The 19597-nt window shown below is 41.4% G+C and overlaps 1 protein-coding gene across 5 annotated transcripts in view; it reads left to right on the forward strand.

The window, feature by feature from the left end:
• Window positions 1-19597, forward strand: part of TUB (TUB bipartite transcription factor) — a 278494-nt gene that overhangs the window by 204954 nt on the left and 53943 nt on the right. For all 5 annotated transcript variants that reach the window (XM_050954555.1, XM_050954558.1, XM_050954556.1 and 2 more), the window contains exons 2-3: window positions 13215-13266; window positions 18661-18823. In XM_050954555.1, coding sequence (XP_050810512.1) covers window positions 13215-13266; window positions 18661-18823 — 215 coding nt within the window. The remainder of the gene's footprint in view (window positions 1-13214; window positions 13267-18660; window positions 18824-19597) is intronic.

The raw sequence follows: 19597 nt of genomic DNA on the forward strand, positions 1-19597 counted from the left end.
CCTTTCCTGCAGCTCCACCAGACGCCTGAGCATGTCTGTTTGCTCCTCCATTAGCCTCAGCATTGCATCCTGCCTCCTCTCATCGCGTTCATTTAACGCTTTCCTGGACTCTGCCGTTGTTTGCCTCCACGCATTCTGCTGAGCTCTTTGAGTGCAGGAGGACTGTGTGAGCTCTGAGAACATGTCATCGTGAGTGTGTTTTTTACACCTTCTAATCTGCGCTAGTCTCTGGGACGGAGCTGGTGGGGAGAGAGTAGAAACTTTTGCAGCTGCAGGAGGAAAAAAAAAGGAGAGTGGTATTTAAGAAGATACATTTTAGAGAACAAAAGGAAGACTATTTCACACTGAATCAAGCAATTCATATTACATAGCACATGTGCTTTTGGCACAAGGTCGCATTTTGCCTCTTATATTGAGTGCCTGTGTTTGATGTGGTCTGCAATGGCTTTTAGAGTAGCTCCAGGAGAGCTTCATGGAGATGTCCCTGGAGGATTTCTGCTCCATCCCCAGACGCGTTAACAGACTTTTCCAGTAGCTATACTGGACGTGAATGCATCCCAAGTCTTCAGGGCAAATTAATCATTAAACACGCTTGCTTTTAAACCTTGTATTATATTTACAAAGGTACACTCACCAGAGGTGCCTTCTTGGCTTCATGGTCCGGGAACCCACCTTGGGAGGGTTGTGAGGATATTGGCTCCAGGGTGATGAACAGCTCCTGGCTGCCAGGGAGAAGGGATCTTCTACTTGCCTGCTGTGCGCTATCCTTAATCACCTCCTCCTCATCTTCCTCATCCACAAAATCCTCATTCCTGTTGCATGAGACTCCCCCCTTGCAATGTCCAGAGACACTGGTAGGGTGGTGGTAGGTTCCCCCCCTAGAATTGCATCCAGCTCATGAAGCAGCATGTATGGGGCTCTGACCCAGAGCGACAGTTTGCCTCCTTTGTTTTTTGATAGGCTTGCCTGAGCTCCTTAATTTTCACATGGCATTGCTGTGTGTCCCTGTTGTAGCTTCTGTCCATCATGCCATTGGAGATTTTGGCAAATATATTGGTATTTCGTCTTTTGGAACGGAGTTCTGCCTGCACGGATTCTTCTCCCTATACAGTGATCAGATCTAGTACCTTCCGTTCGGTCCACGCTGGAGTTTTTTTGTGATTCCGGGACTGCATGGTCACCTGTGCTGATGAGCTCTGTATGGTCTCCGTGCTGATTAGCTCGCCACACTGGCCAAACAGGAAATGAAATTCAAAAGTTCCCGTGGCTTTTCCTGTCTACCTGGCCAATGCATCTGAGTTGAGAGTGCTGTCCAGAGCGGTCACAGTGGAGCACTCTGGGATAGCTCCCGGAGGTCAATATCATGAAATTGCGTCCACACCACCCCAAATTCGACCCAGGAAGGTTGATTTAGCACTAAAGCCATCACAGGGGAGGAGTACAGAAATCAATTTTAAGAACCCTTTAACTCAACAAAACAGGCTTATTTGAGTGGATGGGTGCAGGGTTAAATCGACCCAACACTGCTAAATTTGACCTAAACTCGTAGTGTAGACCAGGGCTCAGACTTCATTTCTATTTCCTGTAATTTACTGTTACGTGCTTTCTCAGTCACCTGTCTGTAATTGCATAGAGTGAATCTGTACAAATATTAGTTTAATAGATCTTTCTAGGTAAATGGGTCTCTTAAAGCACTTGGACATACTTTAGGAGACAATTCTGTCACCTATTAGATTATCACCTGATTTTTTTGCCTTACTAATTGAAAGTCACCAATCCAAATATTTCATAGAGACTAACCCCCACCCCCGAGCCTACTTTCATTGAGATTCTAACTTGGAATCCAGTCCTGCTGAGTGCCTTCTTTTCTCATTAACTTCATTTTTGGTATTTGAGCACACTTGGCATCTTTTGCAGGATTAGACTCTTATTATCAGAATGTTAAACCATATTTGATTGATACATAGCACATAAATTCTCTATCTACAGTTCTTACTTTATATTCTAATATAGAGATTGCATAAGATTGTTTTGCCTTTCTGATCAACTGGTAATGCTACTTAACTATATATCCCATAATACTCTACTCCAGGAGTTTAGTTTAATTGACTTCTATCTCTCTAAAAATTTGTTCTGAGTGTACTTTTTACAAAAAGATCTCATTTCTACATTTACAATCACTTTCATGTACCCCTTCAGCCATTCCAATGGAGATGTATCTTGATGAATAATGTGAATTAAATTTAAACAAAATTATGAGTTGTACAGGTTGCTGTGGGTATTGCATGCATCCTTGGACACTTAGTTGTAGTTTAGTTTAACAGTTAGGTACTTAGATTTGAGAAAATAATTGCAAACATCTTCTTGTTGCAATATACTTACCTTTTCCTTAGTTAAATCCATTGGCTGTATGATATGCAGGGAACGGTAGCTGAGTCAAGATGTTGACATTTCAGCTGTGTGATTTCCAGGAGGAGGTGTTGCTAAAAGCCAGTATTATCGCTTGTACAGATGTGACTACCAAGTGTGTGGTGGTGGAGAAAGGAAAATACCATCACCAAACTCTTCCCTTCCCCACCACCCAAAAAAACCCCTACTATATATTGACTGATTTAAAGTATAAAATTCCAAAAGTAATCCTAATCCACAAATACTGCAGTGTTGGAGTTAAACAAATTATGACTCTGATATTTATAGAATGGACTATGAATATTCAGATAAACACTCTGGGGCCAGCACTTCAAACAGTAAGTTGATGAGACCTTCTAGGAATGTCAGTGATTTTTAAGTTATTCTGCCCACCAGAAGAGTACTTGGTTCTGTAATTATCAGAACAACCACCAATCCAGTCTCTGGTACTAGTCATGTGCCCTGCAGGAATTACTTTTATTGTTACTTAAAACATTAATGCATTGTTCGCTCTTCTTCATTTACTTGTATTTACCTGCTGAATCAGTGCTGATAATTCTAACACAAATATTATGCAAAATAAATATCAGTATATTTCTGCCCCTATCTTTTGTCCTCCTCCTGCTTCATCTCTTTGGATCTTTTTAGAGGTTAATTGAACAGCTGCACTAGAAATTAAATAATGTTGCATTCCTTCACAGAAGTGCTTTTACTTGTGGTATGAACTACAGAGTGGAAAAGACAATGCTATCCTAGTTAGTCTATTCTGCACTTGGTTCTGTGGGTTAAAAAACATTCACATACAGGAGTGCAACTCTTCATTTCATTGCAGTTCCTGGCACCAGTAGTCTATTGAATGGTTTAGGTGAGTTTCAGAGACTGGATTTCTGTTTTCTCTTCAGTACTTGTAGGCCTCAGGAGAGAAACTGCCCATCCTACTATAAAAGATGGTTATTGGAGATTCTTCCTTAGATCAAGTACTTTTGGGTTAGAGGGTCCTGGTGAATAGCCCAGCATGAATTGACCTCACATACATTAAAATAAATTTATTCAATTAAAAGGATTCTCTAATTACAGAATTTATGCACTATAGTCATGAGGACTGCTAATGTTCTGCAAAGTGACTTCTAGGGAGCTACAGCATACGGGCTGCATGGGAGCACAGTAGGTACATATGTGGGGACTTCTAGAGGCAGTTTATTAGCCTGACTGGCTTGGGAACTTATTTAATTAAACTTCCTTCAAGGAGCTAATTATACGGTATTCCCTCTGGAGCACACGTATAGTGGGGAGTTCCTTCAGCCTATTGCCGGATTTCTGCAGCAGAAGTAAAAGCAGGTCAGCGGTGCTTCTTTAAAGCTTTCTTCTAAGCACTTTACAGCAGTGTTTTTCAAACTGCAGGTCGCGACCCAGTACTGGGTCGCAGAATGGAAGGCACTGGGTCACAGCGGCACTGATCTGCACCGCCGACTGGGCTGTTAAGAGTCCTGTTGGCGGTGCCTCCTGGCTAAGGCAGGCTAGTCCCTGCCTGTTCTGACACCGCACTGTGCCCCAGAAGTGTCCAGCAGCAGGTCCACCTCCTAGGTGGAGGGAACCACAGGTCTCCGCGTGCTGCCTCTGCCCCAAGCACCGACTCCGCGCTCCCATTGGCAGGGAACCAGCCAATGGGAGTTGGGGGGGGGATGCCTGCAGGTGAGAGCTGCATGGAGCCTCCATCTAGGAACTGGACCTGCTGCTGGCTGCTTCTGGGGCACAGTGTGGTCCATGGTGCCAGGACAGGCAAGAAGCCTGCCTTAGCACCCCACTGTACCGCTGACCGAGAGCCACCCGAGGTAATCCTGCACCCCAATCCCCTGTCCCAGCCCTGAGCCTCCCTGCAAATGTGAAGCCCCTTCTTGAACCCCAACCCCCTCATCCCCAGCCCCACCCTACAGCCTGCACCCCCAGTCTAGAGCCCTGTCCCCCTCCTGCACCCCAACCCCCTGCCCTGAGCTCCCCCCAAACCCAGAGCCCTCTCCTGCACCCCAAACCCCTCATCCCTGGCCTCACCCCGCAGCCCTCACTCATGCCTGCACCCCAACCCTCTGCCCCAGCTCTGAGCCCTCCCATACGCCAAACCCCTCATTCCTAGCTCTGTTGGGTTGTGGGCATCAACAATTTTCTTCAACTGGATTGCCAGAAATATAATTTGAAAACCACTGCTTTACAGTAGCGTTTGTCTAGATTTTATCACTATCTATTTAGTGAAGTGATTGTCAGCAAACTGTTAAAATGTAATTGGGCAAATGTCATGGAAACAAATATCCAGAAGCCAAATGCTACCGTTTTTGTAGATTTGTATTTATTTATTTAATTTATGAGAAGATACATAAATCATTGATATGTCAGATAAGACTGAAACTTTTAAATAGTTGTTTAAATTCCCACCAACTCATGTCCTTAACTTCAGCCTTGATCTAAAAGATTAAAAGACCTTCTACTTCTGTTATGCATATTTGTGTATGCTTTTTTCCAAAATAAAAATAAAGTCCAAATGAAAAGATTTGAAAACTCTTAGTGCTGGCTTTTTCTCAGTTTGATCCTGAATGTTATTTCAATTGGTATTTGTAATACTAAATCCTTTTTTATTTTACTCGGAAAAAAGGTGAAAATGTGCATCACTTAATTTATTTTTGCTTCTGCTCCCATCTGGAAAATGGTGGTAATATTTACTTTTTCACACCCTTGTCTGTTGAGAGCTAGTTGGGGCAGAGACTGTCTCTTATAATGTGCATATACTGAGCCTAGAACAATGGGGCTCTGATTTTGTTGGCACATCTAGGTGCTACTGCAATGCAAATAATTAATCGTAATAATGGAAAAAGGAAAATCCAAGGCTGACACTTTGAATCAGTGTGTGAAGGACCAAATGTTTAGTGCATTTGCTTGTCTGAACTGGAGCATTTGTCACTGCAATTTGTATGTCTCTTGACAGCTGGGCTGCACAGACTAGTTATATGTCTAGTGCCTGTAAACCTGTTTCATTGAAAATATTCCCTTTAATGACTGGTGCAGAAGCAAAGTCAGCAAGGAGAAAAAAGCACCAACGCATTTTCAATACTTGCTTTCTTTTTCAAAGATATCTTCACTTTAAAAATAATTAGAGAATATGTTCATTTTGCACTTTCTAATAGAATACATTTTTCAGTTTTTGTTTTTTCTTGCAGGGACTTACTGAAATATGAACAATTTGCACTTTTAAAGAGACATTTTGTGAGCAGAAGTTGAGAATTAACTACTGTGAAATGCATTACTTGAATCAAGACATTCCAATTTTACATTAAATTGAAATCCAGCTGTGTAAAATTAAATAAATGTAATGACAGGTTTATTTACTGAACCTCCTGCCTGTATACTCCCAAATTGAGGGATATTTTTTGTAGTCTGTGTTAAAGCTTCCATTTTGTTTTGGCTAAAATCTGGCTCTCACTGGCTTCTCGCATATCTCGTTTGGGGCATTTTTCAGATGTTGAAATATTGCCTATAAACAAGACTCTAAAATAAGAGGTACAGAGAAGGGCTACTAGGATGATTCGAGGAATGGAAAACCTGCCTTATGAAAGGAGACTCAAAAAGCTTTGCTTGTTCAGCCTAACCAAAAGAAGACTGAGGGGGGATATGATTGCTCTCTCTAAATATATCAGAGGAATAAATACCAGAGAGGGAAAGGAATTATTTAAGCTCAGTACCAATGTGGACAATAGAGCAAATGGATATAAACTGGCCATCAGAAAGTTTAGACTTGAAATTAGACGAAGGTTTCTAACCATCAGAGGAGTGAAGTTCTGGAATAGTCTTCCAAGGGAAGCAGTAGGGGCAAAAGACATATCTGGCTTCAAAACTAAGCTTGATAAGTTTATGGAGGGGATGGTATGATGAGAGAGTCTAATTTTGGCAATTAATTGGTCTTTGATAGCAGTAAAAGTGCTCAATGGTCTGTGATGGGATGTTAGATGGGGTGAGATCTGAGTTACTACAGAGAATTCTTTCTTGGGTGTCTGGCTGGTGAGTCTTCCCACATGCTCAGGGTTTAGCAGATCACCATATTTGGGGTTGGAAAGGAATTTTCCTCCAGGGCAGATTGGCAGAGGCACTGGGGGTTTTTCGCCTTTCTCTTCAGATTGGGTCATGGGTCACTTGCTGGTGGTTCCTCTGAATCTTGAAGTCTTTAAACCACGATTTGAGGGCTTCAGTAGCTCAGGGGTTTGATACAGTAGTGGGTGGGTGAGATTCTGTGGCCTGCGTTGTGCAGGTCAGACTAGACGATCATAATGGTCCCTTCTGACCTTAAAGTCTGAGTCTATGATGATAAAATTATCATCACTGATTTTTTTTGTTTACCTTTGTTATCATACGGAACTTAAAAAATGTGATGAATTTAATCTATGTTGCATTGAGGCATTTCTATTATGCATGTTTCGTGCATTGCTGAAGAAGTGATATCAGACATAGTAATCTGGCCAAAAGATTAAAACATTAAAACAAACATATTAAATCAACCACGGTGAATGAGGAGGAAAATTATTACAATGAAATTACTCATTTAAAATAGGATGTCATCTATTTTAAATTTAGGGCTTGATACAGTGCCAAATTAAGTCAATGAATAGACTCTCGTTTGGTTCAGTGGGCTTTGGATCAGGTCTTTAGTGCAAATCTCTGAAGTATAGACTTATCGGCCCGGTCTTGACTCCTGTACAAGGCATATACCTACTTATCTGAAAGGGTAGTTTACCTGAGGTAGGAGTACAGGACAGATCCTATATGGAAAATTATCTAATAGTTGACCTGCATAAGTTCTAAATCTTTAACTTTATTTAAATTAGAACTGTATTGCAGCAAAACTGCAATAAATCTTTCAGTACTTTACACAACATATCATTGCCTTTTCTGATAGATTGTTTTTAGGATTTGGCAAAAACAGCTACCAATATATGGTGTTTAATCAACACTAAGAGTTGAATGTCATATCCTCATTCTAATTTGCCTTAAAATTATGAGCTGTTTAATATATATATTTATTGTAATAATTTGTACCTAATTAAGACTTCCTAAATCTGACTACCTTTGTGCTGATGAGGATTTTCTGACTTGCATGTCAAAGATACAGTCAGATTTAATCTAGTAACCTCACTCTATATGCAACTACTTTCTGACAGCAGCCCCACCACAATACTCCGTTCAGTTTTGCCATTGTATTGTGCTTTTAGTTACAGACCCTCTCCATCATTGTGACCACTGATCAGTGAAACTGTGTCCACTTGTTCATTCACAACTATGTTTAGCAACAGTCTTAGGCCTGATCTGCACTACAGAGTTAGGTCAACGTAAGGCAGTTTACATTGACCTAACTGAGGTTGACTTAATTTTGTAGTGTAGATTTACCCTAAGTCACTGGGTCCTCTGCGTGCAAAGCAGGGAGGGAGAATGTGAAACAGTTGTATTTCCCCTATCTGCAGAGGGAACTGGGAAACGTAGAGGATGCTGCTACTGGACTATGCTTCTCCCAGAGGTTAGGAAGGAAGAAAGTGCCACTGCTGCTTCTGAACTTTCTTGTCTCCCACAAAATGGTGTTGAAAAGAATCCTCTGTAGTTTCATACTGAGGACTGGGACATCTGTATGCCAGGGATGCTAAGTATTGTGGCAGGATCTTCTGCTAACTCTTTATACTGAGTTTTCATCTACATCTGTCACTTCAGTGCTGGTAACAGGCCACATCCCAGGATTTTCATGCAGGCATTTTAGGGCAGCACAGGAAGGTGCCACCTGAGTTAACCAGAAACCTATTTTTAAGATGTCAAATGTCCTTTCAGTGACATATCTGGTGGGTCATTGAGCCTCGTTATAATTTCTCCTGTGGGGCATTTGGGAATGTGAAATAGCGGTCATTAGCCACTTGCTCCAGGGGTAAATGCTGTCCCTTAGAAAATAATAATGGGACACTATATTTCCAGCTGAGGGTGACCTACTAAAATAACCGTGAAACACTGAAGGCTAAATTCTACCCTCATTTTCATCATTGACTTCATTGGGAGATACGCAGACATTAAGTGAGGGCAGAATGCACCCACAGGCACTGTTTTTGGTATTCTGTACTTACTCAAGAATAAAATCCCTGTGTCTAGACTAGGAAGGATTTGAAGGTGTGATACAGAATGTGTTGGCTAACATGTTCTAACACATCTGAACAGTCTAGTGCAAATAAGGTACCCTGCCTTTCATATGTGCTAAACTGGTTGAGATAAAATATACGTGTTAATTTGACCATCTTAGCACATTTTAACATAGTCACTGGCGTGTTTGAAAAGTCTAGTGTCATCTTGTTAATTAGAACTTGTTGGCTGATGCATTCTAACATCACACTTTTAAATCCTAGCCCAGGCAAAGCCTACGTGATGTCCTGTAGCACAGAGGATTGTCTGAAAATGAGCTGTAGGAATTCTTGGGACAGTAATGATAATATTTTTCTAATGCCTGCATATTTGGCTTTCCAAAACTCTTTATAAACATTAAGCCTCACATTGCCCCTTTGAAGGAGGGTGGGAAGGATATATTCCAGTCCACATTTCAGAGAGAGTGAACTAAGGGGCCAGGAGGAGGCTGGCATATTCACATTCCAACAGGACTCGATTTCACAGAAGATGACTAGTGTTCAATTTAAATGAGACAGTTTGAAGCTTAAACAACCCGAGGGACAAGGTTTGCAGTTTACACTTATTTATACAAGGAATGTGGGAAACAGCCCAGAGATTTATAAAATAGCCATCAGGCCACAGAGAAGGGTCTATGGAAGAAGCAAAAGAGCTTCGTAAGTTGTTGGCAAGCAGCTCTCAGTCCCAGCTGTGGCTGCAAATACTGTGATCCTGCATATGTTCTAAAAATAATCTCATTCAACAGGAAGAAGGTATGGAGCAGTGTCTTAAAAAGCACAATAGTCACAACACCTGTCTGGAGATTCATTCCTTTGGGCCCCATTCAGCATGTAAGGCAGTCACTTTGAATCCACTGCGTGCTAAATCAGTAAAAATTACATCCATTTTCTGACCAGTTCCTACATACTGTGTAATTTAAACCACCATTTTTAACACTGTAGGTTTTGGCCCAGACTTCTGTAAGAGTTGCTCTTGTTTACACAAAGCCTGGAGTTAGCCTGTTTAGCCCAATGAATCATAGCTAAAGTTGAAAATGGAATTGAAGAGGCCAGCCAGATATCTACTCCTCCATTCTGACCACTGGGCCCCGCTTGGATATTATGATGAAGTGCGCTATAGAAAATCTGAAGTTAGAAGTTAGATCCTGAGTGTTTAGTGACCATATCCATGGTACAATACTTAGCATCACAGACAAACCAGGATATTACTGGAATATAATACTTTGCAATAATATTTAATCTGTTTATATGGGAATGTATATGATGAGGTCTATAGCTCATTTGCTGTATCATCTGAGAGAGGCAGATGACATGAAGTCAGAGTTCTATTTCCAAGTCTGCAAATGACTTGATTGTGCAGGTCACTTACCCTATCTGGGCCTCTCCAGGTGCATTTTTGCCTGTGCAGTTCTAAAACTCTGGACTGTTATCTAAATTTTTAAGCACTCAGTTTAAATCTCAAGAGGGGATTTTTAGTTCATGCACTAGAGTTGATTGATACTCATATTTCACTAAAATCATTTGCCGAAAAATATATTTTGAGGACATGTTACGTGTATTATAGGAAAAATAAATATTCAGGAGAATGCAGACAATCTCATGAGGATTCTGTTTATGTACCTTTCATAATAGGCTTTTAGTTTCTCAAAAGAAAGATGCTAAGTACAAATTATTATTTATTGTAGGTATTTTGTTGAAAAACGCTAGCAAACGTTGCTGTTGGTGCACTGTCTCTTTTGGAAAATAAATACATTGTTTGGTTCTTTTGAGAACAGCATCAAGACCATAAGCTCCCTGGGACAGGGATATGGGTGAGATTTTCACCCCCTGCTATGGCCGCTGTACACTTCTGTGCAGTGTAAAGGGACTGTAAAAACCCTGTGGCCAGCCAGGGGAGAATTCTACCCAACAAATGAGTTGTATGGGACAGCTGTAGGCTTCAAGTTCAAACCCTGGAAGGGGTTGGGCATGCATGGTAGGGGCATATGAGAAGACTAGGAGGGTGTTGTGCTATAGTACTTTGTGTTGATGGGTTTCTGGGCAGTTACCATGAATTGGGAGGTTATGTGGCTTAATGGCACCTTTCCCCTTTCACTTCCAGGACTGCAAGTTTTGTACTGTGCTTTTTAGAGGCACCGGACAGAATCTCACTCAAAGTTATCTTCTGTATTTTGTCCCACACTGGTTGTGCTGTCAGTGTTTAATAAATAAGAATAGGAAACTGATATAAATAGTTGGCATAGCTAAGTAGCTAATACTTTTAGGGTGTTTGGTGATTAGGAAAGATCCTCTTGCCAGGGATCCTAAGGCTATTTTAGAATTTGACAACCACAGATGACACATAACTATGACGTGTTTGACATGCCCACCTCTTTTAGCCTCTCATACTGGCAATGTAATTTATCAAATTGGGATGTCCGAAACACTTGTTCGGTCTCACAGATTCACAAAATGAATTATCTGTATGGTGCCATGTTTTCTCAGAGTTAGACTCATTTTCTTATGGATCTAGTACAATTTTCACTAAAGTAACAAAAGCAAATTTATCTTTTCTCGCACCCACAACACTCTCACTGTCCCTCAGGATGTAGTCTTTTGTGGAATGAGGCAGTAAAAGCACAAATGCCAGCTGCCTCCTGGCCCCAGAGGTGCTCAAGCCGCCTGTTGCACCCCAGGCCCTACTCCTGCCCAACTCCAAGCCCCCTCCCACCCTGCTCAACCCCTACCCCACCTCTTCCCACCCAGTTCCGTCCCCTCCCTCCTGCATGCCACAGAACAGCTGATCGCGGCGGGTGGGAGGTGCTGTGAGGGAAGGGGAGGAGTTGATCAGCAAAGCCACTGGCGGATGGGAGGCGCTACGGGGAAGAGGGGGAAGCTTGACTGCCAGTGGGTGCTCTAGCCCTGGAATACCCTTGGAGTCAATGCCTATGAGAAAAAGTTTCAAACAGGATTGTTTTAACAGCAGTCATGACTGAATCTGCCCTGATATATCTTAGATCAACTGTCGCCAGCTGACGCCCACTCAAAATTTGCAAGTGTTGTAAAGTTCAATCAGAAGCTCCAGGGCCAGATCAGTGCCCCTGTTTGCCTTTAGACTTTTCATCTGAGGAAATCTTACTGGTAGCACAGTTGGTTGCAGAGATGAGGAGAGACTTTTAAGAGGCCATTTTTTATGCCTCTTCTAGCTTTGAAATTCTAACCATTTATCTCTTCTTTGCCTGGAATGCTGCATAGGTTGCTCACAGGTGGTATACTAAATATAACACAGCTAGCAGTATCTCCCAAAAGACCCACAAACTTTTATATCCGTAATTCTTCTAATGCATAATTCCATTTCTTAATATGAAACTTGCTTCACTGTGCATCTTGTAACATCAGCCTTTTATAAGATATATTTAACGATGCCTGCTGCGTATCTTATAAAAGGCCGATGTTATGCTACGTGCTTCATCGCACATCTTTATTTCTTTGTTCTCTGGTGGGTGAGAGCCCAAAGGTTGTTCCTATATTCAGGTCTCCCACTTAACTCTATACCGTGTTGCCTGCAACCTAGTTAAGAAATGCAGAGTATGCTGAACTAATATTATGTCACCTTTCCAATTATTTTAAAATGCGCATAAGTTTTGACTCTCTCTTGTACTGCTCTTGTAATTGTCAAGGGTGCCTACAGTATGAGATGCACATTTTTGTGTTATAAGTGGAAATCAAATTAATATAGTCAATTTTAAAGCATGTTATATTTGTATTTTTTGGTAGTCCATATTCATCTATTTAATTAAATCTATGAACTTATTTATCTACTTTAAATTTTTAGTCATAAATATTGTTACAGCATGTAGAACTTGTCTCCTCCCCCACCACAAAATCAAGTGGATTTAAAAGTTTTATCAAACTTAATGCAAGGAAAGTTTCTCCTTTATTTCCATCCAACGTCGAATTAATGAAAATGACTGAATCTGGCATGAGCTAATCCCCCAACCAGCAACAATAAACAATCACCTAGAAGCAGAGAGAAAATTATGGTAATTGGTAGTACACAGTACTGTTTGGATTGCAGATCTCTGAATTTTTGAGTGCAGACAGTAAATCAGAATCTCTTGTAAGTATAATTCTTCAGATTTTCAGGAAAGAAACAGTTCTGGTTCTCAACCTGAAGAAGCTTATACCATTCATTTTCTCAAGCCAATTTAAAATACTGATGATTTGCTAAAGTGCTTCTAAAACTTGTTACCACTGTATGTGCTTTATATAGAAATTTACACTCTTTCCACTGCTGTACATTTTAATATCTTTATTATAAGGTAATCAAGAACAAAGCATTTGTACTACAGGCATAAGACTCTTGTGAAACACTGTGGGTTTGGGTTCCTTTATGATATGGCTGAATCTAAACTTTGTAGCATGTAGACATTATACATAGAACTTTATTTATATTTCATGGGTTTCTTTTAATTTTCTTGAAACAATTTGTGCAGGTTTAGTTAGGCAAAACTTCCATGGACTGCTATAGGAGTTTTGCATGAATAAATCCTGCAAGATATGGCTCCAGTAATTGCAACTTGGTGTTCTGTTGACTGACAAATACTTTCTAATGAATTCTCTTTGTCTTTGCAGTGTTTTAGATGATGAAGGTAGCAATCTGCGTCAACAGAAGCTTGACAGACAGGTGAGATTTTGTAGTCTGCTTTCGGCCTATTTCCTTTTGACAAGTTAGGGCTTGCTTAACTGGATTACTATGGAATATGGAGACCTCCTTTCATTGACACACGCACAGCTGATTGAGGTATCCTACCAGAAAATTGCATCTTGAAATATTAGTTCCCTGGCCTTTGGAGTGTGCTATACATGCTTAAGTGATGGAAAGGAAAGGATTGTCAAGATTATTGTTAGTGTTGACTTTTTCTTATTATTGTGATTTGAGTGGTTTTCATTTTTGTTGACTTAGAGTTGCATTATGATGATTTAGAATGCATTATTCCTTCCGGAGACCATGAAAAAACAAAAAAGAAAAGCACAAGGGTACTAGCAAGAGTGTCAACCAGCTGAGAATTAACACACAGTTTTCAGAATTTTTCCTCCTTATTCCCAACCAGATAGGATTTAATACTCTTAGAGTATGTCTATACGACCCGCTAGATAGGTGGGTAGCGATTGCTCCAGCGGGGGTCAATTTATCACGTCTAGTCTAGATGCGATAAATCGACTCCCGAGCACTCTCCCGTCAATTCCTGTACAGTATCAGAGGGGTAGCCGTGTTAGTCTGGATCTGTAAAAGCAGCAAAGAATCCTGTGGCACCTTACAGACTACGGGAAAAGGATAAATGGACACAAATCAGATATTAGGAATGGCAATATACAAAAACCTGTCGGAGAACACTTCAGCCTCCCTGGCCACACTATAGCAGACCTTAAGGTGGCCATCCTGCAGCAAAAAAACTTCAGGACCAGACTTCAAAGAGAAACTACTGAGCTTCAGTTCATCTGCAAATTTGACACCATCAGCTCAGGATTAAACAAAGACTGTGAATGACTTGCCAACTGCAAAACCAGTTTCTCCTCCCTTGGTTTTCACACCTCAAGTGCTAGAACAGGGCCTCATCCTCCCCGATTGAACTAACCTCGTTATCTCTAGCTTGCTTGCATATATATACCTCCCCTGGAAATTTCCACTACATGCATCTGACGAAGTGGGTATTCACCCACGAAAACTCATGCTCCAAAAGATCTGTTAGTCTATAAGGTGCCACAGGATTCTTTGCTGCTTTTACAACTCCTGTACAGTAACTCCTCACTTAAGGTTGTAGTTATGTTCCTGACTTTAAGTGAAATGATGTTAAGCGAATCCAATTTCCCCATAAGAATTATATAAATAGGAGGGGTTAGGTTCCAGGGAATTTTTTTTTTTTTTGCCAGACAAATGGCACGTGTGTATATATACACACACACAATATATATATTTAATAATGTACACAGCAATGATGATTGTGAAGCTTGGTTGAAGTGGTGAAATCAGAGGGGTGGGATATTTCCCAGGGAATGCCTTACTGCTAAATGATGAACTAGCAATTGGCTAGCTCTCAAGGGTTAACTTGTTGTTAATGTAGCCTCACACTCTACAAGGCTGCAGGAAAGGAGGGAGGGGAGACAGCATGTTAGACAGACACAGAGACACGTGTGTGTGTGTGTGTGTGTGTGTGTGAGAGAGAGAGAGAGAGAGATGTGCATTTTCCCTTTAAGTATGCTGACTGCACTCTTAAGTGCACTGAGACGCAGCTGCTGCCAGGAAGCTCTCTCTGTCCTGAGCACTGTTGTGTCCCCCCCCCGCTCTGTGGAGATGGGGTAAGCAAGGTACAGGAGCAGGGGGGGAGGAGGACTCCCTGACATTAGCCCCCTTCTCCTCCTCCTCCCCCCCCGCCTGCACAGCAAGCAGGAGGCTCGGGGAGCAGATCCAAGGCAGAGGGCAGGAGCAGCACATGGCAGTTGGGGGAGGGACAGCTGAACTGTCGGCAATTGGTAGCCTGCTGAGCAGCTGCTGCACAGGGAACTTAGCGGAGTGGGGAGCTGATGAGGGGCTGCCGGTCCACCCTGGTTACAGGCCCCCAGCAGCTAACTGCAATGCGCTGCTCTTCCTGCAAGCAGTGGACAAAGCAGGCGGCTGCCAAGCGATGTTATAAGAGAGCATTGCACAACTTTAAACGAACATGTTCCCTAATTGATCAGCAATGTAACAATGAAACAACGTGAACTGGGACGACTTTAAGTGAGGAATTACTGTACTCTACCACCATGAGAAGTGCAGGCAGTCAATAGGGGATCAGCAGCAGTTGACTCACTGCAGTGAAGACACTGCGGTGAGTAGGTCTAAGTATGTCGACTTCAGCTATGTTATTCACATAGCTGAAGTTGCGTAACTTAGATTGATCTCCCCCCACCCCCAGCGTAGACCAGGCCTAAGTCATTAAGTCATGTGCTGTGTTGTTTATCTTTCTACCATGTTCTTAAATGACCTACATAAACACTCATTCTGAAGATCTTGAGTGAAATCTTGTCCCCACTGGGGTATGTCTATACTGCAATTAGACACCTGCGCCTGGCCCGTGCCAGTTGACTCAGGCTCCAAGGGCTCAGGCTCAGGAGTGGTTTAATTGTGGGGTAGACATGCAGGCTCGGGCTGCAACCCAAGCTTTTGGACCCTCCCACCTGCAGGGTCTTTGATCCCAGGTTCCAGCCCTAGCCCGAACATCTACACCACAATTAAACAGTGCCTGAGCTTGAGCCCTGGGAGCCTGAGGTTCAGGCCAGCTGTGGGGTTTTAATTGCAGTGTAGACATAACCACTAAGGTCAAAGGGAATTTTACCATTGACTGTAGTGGAGTTAGGGTTTCACCCTTTGTCTTTAATTTCCACTTGGCCCTCTTTCAAAGAACCTCTGGCTCTCTTTCAACATGTTTTATGTATCAAACTTGATCTTCTGTTAACTTTGCTTCCATTGTAATGTCCACTCCACACTCATCAGGTTAGGGTTAAGGTCAGGGTCTTTCAGTCTGTGCCCCATTTTCAATATCAAATACTTTATGTCTATGCCATCTTGCCTCTGATTATAATGTTATTATAGCCATGCAATTCCCAGGATATTAGAGAGACAAGATGGGTGAGGTGATATCTTTTATTGGACCAACTTCTGGTGGTGAAAGAGACAAGCTTTCAAGCTACACAGAGCTCTTCTTCAGGCTTGGGAAAGGTATTCAGAGTGTCACAGCTAAATATAAGGATCAGATTGTTTAGCATAAGTAGTTAACATATATTCTAAGGGACGATGGAAGGTGAAGTGGCCTGTTAACACCTCTGGGAACTTAAATTCATATCTTTGCTAGGCACTAAAAATCCTGGTCTTAATAAAGACACTGGATTTATGGTTTATTACAACAATCAATAACCCACTAACCTCCCTCTTTTTCCTCTAACTCCAGAGGTATTAATAGGCCACTTCACCTCGAATAGTTCCTTAGAATATGCGTTAACTACTTATGCTAAACAATCCATTCTACCTTGTATTTAGCTATGACACTGAGTACCTTTCCCAGGCCTGAAGAAGAGCTCTGTGTAGCTTGAAAGCTTGTCTCTTTTGCCAACAGAAGTTGGTCCAATAAAAGATATCACCTCACCCATCTTGTGTTTCATGTTGCGTGAGTCAGTTTCTGACCTTCTAATTGATGTTGAGTAGCAGCACATCATTCGTGGAGTAAATTAGTACTCAACATGAGGGAAGGCTGTCAGAAACTGATCCTCTCTGGATATTCCTCTACTTTAACCCAGCCCTTTTGCTATTTATAACAGCATTGTATTTTCTTTTTCTCTCTACCTGGAGAGAAGTCAAAAGACAACCCATGTAAAAACAGCATAGTACAGAGGAAGGGGACAAATCAGACACTGGGTTATTACAATTAAACCTTCTTAACCCCTATAGTTTCTTGTGGATGTTCAAAGTGGCTGTGATAGAATGATACCTCATAAATATACATTGGCTTTTGTGAGGATATACCCCCCCAAATCTGAACTCTGGGATACAGATGTGGGGACCCGCATGAAAGACCCCCTAAGCTTATCTTTACCTTTATCTTAGGTTAGAATTCTTCCAAGGCACAGTCTTCTGATTTGGACAGATGTTGCTGCCATCACCAAGTGATTTTTCACAAATATTCAGGGAAGGGTCACTTGGAATCCATATCCCCCCAAAATATCCCCTCAAGCGTCTTCACCCCCTTTCCTGGAGAGGCTTGAGAATAAAATACCAACTAGTTGCCTTAGCAGTGTGAGCATAGACCAATCCCTTGTGTAAGGACTTTGGAATCAAAGGATTCTTTAAAAAAAAAAAAGGTACATTTCATTTAAAAAAAGAAAGAAACACATTTGAAAACTCAGGCTTTAGGGATTAAACACCAGAAATAACTTTCTTGGCGTTCAGCTTAATGGTAACAAGCAAAACAAAAGCACATGGGGTTACCTACCACAAACCAAAACAACCAAAAAGGTTCCTAATCGCATCTGTCTTAACTTTTCCTTGGCAACTTACATATCTCAGATTCCAAATGAGGAATTTCTAGGTATGATGCTGATGATTTCCCATACCTGGCTTAAAGCTTACAGCTTGTTGCTGCCTTCCCCTCTCTCCAGCCCCAGAGACAAAGAAATGCCCCCACCCCACACACACGAACACACCCAGCAGTTTTTCTGGTTTGAAAGGGTACAGCCTCCCTATTGGTTCCCTGGTCAGGTGCCAACTCAGGTTAAGCTTCTCTTAACCCTTTACAGTTAAGGCAATTAGTGTACAGCTGCTAAGGAGGATTCTGTAGCTACTGACTGGCTGGGTGTCCATAAAAGGGAGCTATCCCCCCATCATTTATCACAGCTTCTATCACATTCTGAACTTAGAAACATCTGGAGGGAGAGACTTATGTAATCTTAAAGACATCGTCTGCCTTCTAGCAGTTAATACTTGCTTTTCACCTGGTGTAAATGAGAATTGAAAATAGGGTGTGTAATTAAAATTCAGCATGTATCATTGTTACACTGGGCTTGTGTCCAGTCTTGTCACTTGATTCTAGTTTACAGATTCTTTTCTTGATTTACATAAACATAAATCAGAGTTTTCATGCCTCATGCTGTGGCTATCGTATTAATCCACAGTGCTCCCACATTGTTGGCTTCCCAAAAGATGTTGTTGTTTTTTACTCAGCTCTGACAGCCAGTAGACTGCTCAGAAACATCTATTTGACCTGTTTGGTATTTTGAGTAGAGTTTTAGAAAGGTTTTCTATGGTCTGGCATCCCAATGTCCTATTAGACTGTGTTCTTGGCACTTGAAAATAGCATACAAGGTGGACTGCCATTGCAGAAGATGTAAGGATATCAGTTGTGATTTACTGGAAATTCTACAGTATGAAATCAAATAACATTCAGTTAAGCACAGTTTGCAGAACAGAAGCTGTGTGTACACAGACTCCCCTAGAAAAGTGGCATTTATTCTAATAGTAAAGTACTTTTCTTTGTATTTCCCCCAGCGAGCATTGCTAGAACAGAAGCAGAAAAAAAAACGCCAGGAGCCACTAATGGTTCAGTCCAATGTAGACAGCCGCACAAGAACACGAAGAATGAAACATTCAGAGGAACAGGCGCCGCTGGTTGAATCGTATCTTAACAGCAACAGCAGCACCATTTTTCATGGTATATTGACATAGTCTATAGAGTGCATGTTTACTGCTAGAAGTCCTGTTTAAGGTGACAAGACAGCAAGTGTGAAAAATCACGATAGGGGATGGGGGGTAATAGAAGCCTATATAAGAAAAAGACCCAAAAATCGGGACTGTCCCTATAAAATCAGGACATCTGGTCACCCTAGTCCTGTTGTTTTGTTGAAAAATGAAGAGAACGTGGGATCAAGAATGTAATCTTTTAAATGAATACCTGAAAGCTTAGTTCAGCTGTGTTTGGGGATGAAAATGATAATAACTATGCAGAATTCCAAAGTAACCACTGTCATAACTTTAAAATGAGCTTTTTTGACAGGGGAAACTTTCAGTATGATGTTATCCTTGCTTGAGTTCCTGCCCTCCATTTAATAAACTGTAATCTCCATACTTTACATTCTCCCTTTAAATCTGATTTCAGTATGTGAAAGGAGGTTGTTGAATGTTTTGTACAAAGATAAAATATGGTAGTGTACCATAATACTCTGAGGGGCTACATGAAATGCAGGTATCCATGCTACTCACAAATTGTGAGTGAATGTTTTTTTTCCTTTTCTGTGGACTTTATTCATAGAAGTTCCATAATGCATCAACTATGAATAAGGGTTTTTGAATAGTAAACCTCTTTTAACTATGCTTCTGAAAGATGTTCAAGCAATAGATCTGATTTTAGATGAAGGGAAAAAAGCACATTATTTTCTCTCCTAATCAGAGAGAAAAACATATCAAAAGAAAGACTAATTTTTTCCCC

The sequence above is a fragment of the Gopherus flavomarginatus genome, chromosome 5, assembly GCF_025201925.1.
Source record: "Gopherus flavomarginatus isolate rGopFla2 chromosome 5, rGopFla2.mat.asm, whole genome shotgun sequence".
Taxonomy (NCBI): domain Eukaryota; kingdom Metazoa; phylum Chordata; order Testudines; family Testudinidae; genus Gopherus; species Gopherus flavomarginatus.